This window comes from Hydra vulgaris, chromosome 09 (assembly GCF_038396675.1).
Source record: "Hydra vulgaris chromosome 09, alternate assembly HydraT2T_AEP".
Taxonomy (NCBI): domain Eukaryota; kingdom Metazoa; phylum Cnidaria; class Hydrozoa; order Anthoathecata; family Hydridae; genus Hydra; species Hydra vulgaris.
This window is the reverse complement of record NC_088928.1, coordinates 17,334,240-17,341,902: the sequence shown is the minus strand read 5'-3', so window position 1 is coordinate 17,341,902 and position 7,663 is coordinate 17,334,240. Positions and strand designations below refer to the sequence as shown.

Sequence of the window (7,663 nt, the reverse complement as noted above, 5' to 3'; positions counted from 1 at the left end):
TTTGCTTTAATTTGACTTAGACGAGTAGAAATTTTTATTAAGTTTGCAGTAGATAATCTTCCCGAATAAATACGTGGATACGAGCCTTTGAAATAATATAAAATCCGATGCATTGCACCTAAACAAACCAGATGCATATAATCTAATGGAAATTGTCTAACAAGATCTAGACTATGTATTTTATATAATGGTGTCACAATGTGATGATGACACCTGTTATCATCATTTCTTTCAGAATATTGGTGAGTCCGTAGCCCATTATCAGTTTGTGCTGAAACTAAATTACGATTTGTTGTATCATATACTATCCGACTATTCAACCGTAGCCCATTATCAGTTTGTGCTGAAACTAAATTACGATTTGTTGTATCATATACTATCCGACTATTCAACTGAGATGCCATAATATCACAACGTTCACATGCATTGTAACCACTATGTTGCACAGTTCCCTTTAAAAGACTTCTAGCGAGTGAGTCACGTGGAATTGCAAATATTGAAACAATACAACTCTTTTTACATAAATTAACAGTTTTATTATGAAATTCCTGAAGTTCTTTTGAAAAATCATGCAGAAAATTAATTGCAGTTGGCTTTTCATTCCCACCATATAATGCAATTGTAAATGGATTGAATGTAGAAAATTAGGATGTTATTATTTATAACTGGTATCCAGATGACTTGAAAATTGGAAGACCATCTACATTAAACAGAAGTTTAATTTCTTTATTAACATAAATATTATTCTTTAATATATCTTCAAGACCTTTTTTTATACCGTGGTAGTAATATTCTCTAGCATTTAATTCAATGGTTTGAACTTTATCTAATGTGCCCAAGATGGTTCGTGAATCTTTTGGTAGTTGATGACCACAAGATCTTAAAATCTTTAACAAATCATTGACACAAGCTTGAGTGGATTGGTGTTGCAAAGCCCAAATATGAATGTGTTCGGACAATAATTGGTCAGAACTGGTATCAGTAGAAGTAGAGAACTGGCATTCAGTAGAAGTATCATAATCACCATTATCTTTACTTAAAGGAAATTTTTTTATCTTAGACAAGCAATTGTTATCATAAGATTCAGAAGAACTGTTTTCTGAAAACAAGTCATGACTAGAATCACTTTCTGATTGATGCTCAGGAAAAAACTGTGAATTTTTTAATAAGTATGCTTCATGAAATTATTTTATTGATTAAATTATAGGTTGTTATCATTAGAAAGAGCTTCTATTGAATATTTTAAAAATGAAAAAATTATTAAAATCGATCGATTCCACAAAAAGTTATGCCGTTTTAAGTACCGATTTTTAGATATATGAATTTGTTGAAACTGTGGTCAAAATAAAGTTTTTTTATAACTTTGTCAACTCATATATATATGCCTAAAACTTAGTTTCAATAGATAGATATAAGAATAGCCTACACATTAACACTGTCCTACACCCTCAGGATGTATCTGGCAGGCTAGAGGGGCCACCCAACCGCCACCTTCTCTGTCATAATATCAATAATTCATCTTTAAAAGAGTATTATTTTTTTTGTAATTGCTAGTTTTTATATGCAAGTAGTTGTTTTTATTTCCTTCTAGAACAAATACGAGATAATGATTTTTGAGTCAGGGTGTATGTGGGGCTGGGGTAAGCACCGTATTATTGAAAACACCCTATTAATAATTTTACACTAATAGTAATATTATTACTAGTAATAATAGTATTACTATTAGTTTTACTGATTCCATTCAAAAATCAACAAATAAATTTCAAAATGAAATTATTAAAATTCTTACAATTTAACTTTTCACTCATTTTATCTAAATAAAGCAACATATAAAAATATTAATTATGACCGTAATAATATAAACAAACAATAATATAAACCTTTTTAAGTTAAAAAGGTTTATATTATTGTTATTGAATATTAATTATTTGTTATTGTTATTAAAATGTAACGATGTGATTATCAATAATACTAACATTTACCCTGCAAAGAATTTTATCTTGTACTAAACTCCCCCCCTCCCCCAAATGAATTATAAAAAAAGGAAATTAGGTACCAAAATTTTGCGCCTAAATAGGGTATCACCGCCTCTGAATCTGGCAACGAAATTTGGCAGGAACATAAAAAATGTGCTAACTCGAGTGTCAGAAAAATTGAGAGTTTGTCAGGCTTTATCTTCAATAATTCCTTGATGCAGAAAGTAAAGAACCGTTTTGCCAAAACTTTTGAATATCAACATATCTACTTATAAAGTTCATTATTTTATTCAGAAAACACATATTATTAAAGTTTATTCATTCAAGTTTTTAAGTTTTTTAAAATATCCATGTTGGTATGAAATTCCGAAAAATAAATCAACAAAAGTCTGTACAAGATTATAGAAAAAAGGAAATTAGGTACCAAAATTGTGCGCCCAAATAGGATATCACCGCCTCTGCATTTGGCAAAAAAATTTGGCAGGAACATAAAAAATGAGCATACTCGAGTGTCTGAAAAAGATTTGTCAGGCTTTATCTTCAGTATTTGCTCGATAGAGAAAGTAAATAACAGTTTTGAATATCAATAAACCCACTAATAAAATTCGTCATTGTAATCAAAGACATATTATTCAAGTTAAATGATTCTATTTTTGAAAAAATATCTATGTTTATATGAAATTCTAAAAAATTAAGTCAACAAAATTTGGTACAACCTCTATCTCTATAATCAATCTTCAAAAAGCGTTGCACAAAATTTTAATACATTTATCGGTTCCGTAAAACGCGATTTCCGCGTACCTATTTTTAAAGAGTAATTTTTGTTTAACTCTTGGTTTTTATCACTTAAGAGCTCCTCAACCCATTCATCTTCATCAACGGATATTGAGATTGCACAAACATGTTTTCTGATGTTTTGCCAATGAGTAGTCAGCTTGCTAAAACTAAATTATAACTATTTGATTATAAAAATATAAAAGGAACATAGAGTATACCCTATATTAACTTTAAGTTTTATATTAAGTCTATATTACAGGGTCGTCCACAGTTATTTTCGTCGCGTCCATAATTATTTTCGTCGCGTCCATAATTATTTTCGTCACGTCCATAATTATTTTCGTCGCGTCCACAGTTATTTTCGCCGCGTCCATAATTATTTTCATATTTCAACAATATAATTTCTCAAAATATTATCTTTAAAAAATATTACAAAAGAATTTTTTAAATAAGCATTAATTGCTTAAACTACAAGTTCTAAAGTAGAATAAAGTTTAAATATTTTAAAGAATAAAAATAACAAGTTATGACAGATTCAAATACATATAATCAAGAATCAAATTTTAATGAAATAGTTGAGTTAGAGAGGCAAATCAATGGTCGTGCTTCTTATAAGAAAGCAACTATTGAAAGCATTGAAACAATAAAGAGGATGGTAGCTAATAAAGAAAAAAACGTTGATATTTCACAAGCTACTGGGCTTTCTTTAAGAACAGTCCAAAATTGGGTAATGAAACTTTCAAATAATCCCGATGCTAAACCAAAAAAACGTGGACCTGTTGCGAAGATTAATACTGACCGTAGAAGAGAAATTGAACTGTTTGTATCGGCAAATAATTCCCTTACAGCAATAGATATAGGTGAATTAATATCCGAAGAAAATAAATGCTCCACAACAACTATAAAGAGAGAATTAAAAAATATGGGTTATACTAGAAAGAGATTAAAACCAATTGTGGCTGCAAGAAACTCAGCGATGGTTATAGGACAGAGATTTCTATATTGTACTCATGTTTCTTCTATTAATGATAATGATATAATTTTTATTGATGAAACCGGTTTTAACCTTCATCAATCAAGACATCATGGATATGCATTAAGTGGGAGTACACCTTATATCACTGTACCAACACAAAGGGGAAGAAATATAAGCCTTATATGTGCTATTTCCGTGGAAGGTATTATATCATTTCAAATGAAAGTAGGATCTTTTGATGCTGTCAGTACGAAAGAATGGATTGAAAATTCATTGATTCCAGCCCTAAATAATCGAAGGTATATTATCATTATGGATAATGCTCGATTTCATCATTCAGCTATTGTAACTTCTGCAATTCAAAATGGAATGTGTGTTGTTCACTTTCTCCCACCCTATAGTCCGCAACTTAATCCCATTGAAGAGCTTTTTGGGGTAATAAAAAATAGATACAATAGAATTATGCCAAGACCAGCAACAACGGGGGATATGGAAATGGAAATATCAAATATTCTTTTAACATCTCGTAATGAATCACTACAAGGATTTTATACACATATGCGTGAATGGGTAGTAAGAGGAATCCAACGGAATGAATTCATTTAAATGAAATTTATTGACTATCTTATATCTTTATTTACATCTTTGCATTTACATCTTTGTATTTATATCTTTATTTACTTATTTGTATTTTTTCACATTCAAACTGTAAAATTTTTATTAAAATAGTATACGTATATTTTATCTAAAAACGTGTTTTGAGTGAATCTAAACCTATAACACTTTTTAAATTAAACTGATAGATTTGTTTCATTTTCTAAGCAATAAAAAAATCTTTTATAATATCAAATAATTTTAAACGTGACGAAAATAATTATGGACGCGGCGAAAATAACTGTGGACGCGACGAAAATAATTATGGACGTGACGAAAATAATTATGGACGCGACGAAAATAATTATGGACGCGACGAAAATAACTGTGGACGACCCTGTAACTCAAAGTTATAGGAGTGAGAACCCTGGTATACCCTTTCACTCACTATATGAATAGCATAATATAATACATATGTACTATCTTCATATGCTATATGAATATCCTTACATTCATTTCATATGTATACACATTCACTTTCACTTATGATATAGTAAGTGAAAGAGTATACGTAAACATATAAAGAAAAATGCAAGGAATTATAACATATAAAGAAATAACTACCGGAAAAACCAAAAGTTGTATATACATTGTAAAATAATACGTATAAAAAAGATTTTCTTAAAAGTAAATATAGTTGTCCTTTTTACGAGGCAAAAAGGTATTGTCCAGAATCTTTCTTAAACAACACAATTCTAAGATATTTATTATCGACCATACATTATCTGCATCATATACTATTATTTAAAAATATACTTTGTACAATAATATATATACAAAACTATAAAATTATTTAAAGCATATTACTAGCTTTTGACTTAAAGCTATGACTCATAGCTTTATAAACCTTTATTTATAGATACATTCTATGATAATGACTTAATTTCTCATAGTATACGAAATTAAGGTTTATAATCTGGCTACATTAATAAATCTAGCTAGCTTTAAGCTTTATAATTAGGTGTTTAACAACCTGTCGCATCTTTTCTCAGGGTTTTTTTTAATTCTTCTTTCATAACTTTTTGATTCCATTGAAAAATAATTTAGATTAAAATCAAATATATTAACACAAGTTGCTAGCGCGTCAATAACATAGCATCCGGTTGCGCATGCGCATGAAAATCGAAAAGCCAACTCTATCAGACGTCCATGTCTAATTACAACAACGCAATGGATCAAGTCGATTTTGTCGTGGCGCAGTAGTTAGAGCACTTGGTTTGGACTAAGTTGAACGACTTGGGACGTCTAAGCACGCCACGGACGAGTGGTCCAGTTTTGAACGTCTAGCAGACGTCCAATGTTTACTGGGTTTACGGGTAGACTAATGATTTTATCGCGATTTTTTTTGGTTAAGGATTTTCATACAAGTTCGACGGTGTTATATATTTTAATTTCTTGGTTGTATAGTTAATAAAAATGGTTGTAAAGTTTCATTGTTTTACTGTTAAAAAAGTTTACCATCCCCGTTATAATTTTTTATTATTCAATATTTTGTAATTACGTCAGAACGAAACAAGATCATCAAAAATTTATTACTTCCTCAATATTTTATGCTTATCTACTGCTAATTCCATGGGTTCTATGAGATAATACATAAGCTGTTGTCGTGCTATTTAAATTATGATGCGCTTAGTGAAGTTGCTAAAGATGATACGTTTTGAGACGCTCAAGATGAGATGAAGCTTTTTATTAAGAAAAGCGCTTTTTTTTAAGTTATTCTCCGCGGAGTTTTATTTTGGTATTTCAAAAGCGAAAATTTTTTCAAAATATAGTATCGTTAACTTTTTTAGAGATAGGAAAGATTTATTATCGTTTGTTTTTTTTATAGTTGAGATAAATACTCTTTACGTATAGTCTTTTAATTATAGTCCTTGAAGATAAAATTTTATTTAATTTTTTTTGTGATCATTTTTTTGTTATTTTAAGTTTTTTTGAGTTCCATTAAAAAAAGCACATCTTAGGAAACTGTTTTCTTTAGATGTGATGATTGGGTGTGTTGAAAATAACGCAATTTTTGGTATAAAGATTCTTTTTAAATGAAATATACATTTATATTCTTTATAAGGAAAGATTAAATATGATAATCTGCAAAAATAAATATAAATATTATATGATTTCGGCTGCAAAAAAACAAACACTGTTAACATGCTCAACATACGGAACCTTCCCCTAGTTGTGTTTGTCTTCCAATTTAATTTTCTTCAGTTCGAATAAATATACTCGAAATATATAATAACTATATTCAAATAACTTCGAATAATATATTATTATAATATATATATATATATATATATATATATATATATATATATATATATATATATATATATATATATATATGTGAGGAGTGGACTTGCAAAACCTGATAATTCACTTTTTTGTCATTTCGAGATAATTGGCAAAAACTGTTTTCAGAAAATCTGTTTGTTATGCAGTTGTAATTGAAACACTATCGTATGCATATTAATTTGTGATAGAAATATTGGATTCTGCATGTCCTGAATTATTTTCCTGATGCAAATATAATAATTTTATTCAAATAAGTTCGAATAATATATAATTGTTCGAATAATAATAATATATTATTATAATATATATAATAATATATATATATATATATATATATATATATATATATATATATATATATATATATATATATATATATATATATATATTTATATATATAAAACTAGAACGAAAATATTTTCGTTTTAAATAATTTTTAATTCAGTTTTTTTTTCGTTCGAAAAATTAAAATTACCGTTTCTGTTCTCATTCTTAAAATAAATTTTGTTTAAGTTTTCGTAAACGAAAAGCTTTTTTTTTCGCTCTCGTGCACGAAAATATCACTGCACTTGACATTCGAAGCAAAAAAAAAACCAGAGGTATTAGAATTAAATAAAAAAGAAACAAAAACTTAAATTGTTTGCGACTCGAGAGAAACAACAAAATCCAAAAGAAAGAGTTAAAACGAATTGGGAGAAGGTGGAACACCATCAAAAGAAGGTATTGCGAATCAATGAGAAGAAATCAACGACTTGGAAATGGAAGGGCAATTTTTGTCAGGAGACTCAACTGAACAAAATGAGAACTTGATTTTGACTACAAAGAGTACTATATTTTGAAACGTGCGGAAACGAAATTATGAGGACTTTCCTTTTTATATATACAAGATTTTTTCTCTTTCTAAAAAATTTCTTTCTTATTTTTTTCTGTTCTCAAATCTGCTAAATTTTTCGATTCTTTGACGTTCTTTTCTTAAAACGCATGTTCTATT

The 7,663-nt window shown here is 28.4% G+C and overlaps 1 protein-coding gene across 1 annotated transcript; it reads left to right on the top strand.

Moving 5' to 3' along the window:
• The first annotated feature begins 3,279 nt into the window (after positions 1–3,279).
• LOC136085309 (uncharacterized) lies at positions 3,280–4,335 on the top strand. The gene has a single exon (XM_065806604.1). It carries the CDS (start codon positions 3,280–3,282, stop codon positions 4,333–4,335), a length of 1,056 nt encoding a protein of 351 aa, XP_065662676.1.
• The last annotated feature ends 3,328 nt before the right edge of the window (positions 4,336–7,663 follow it).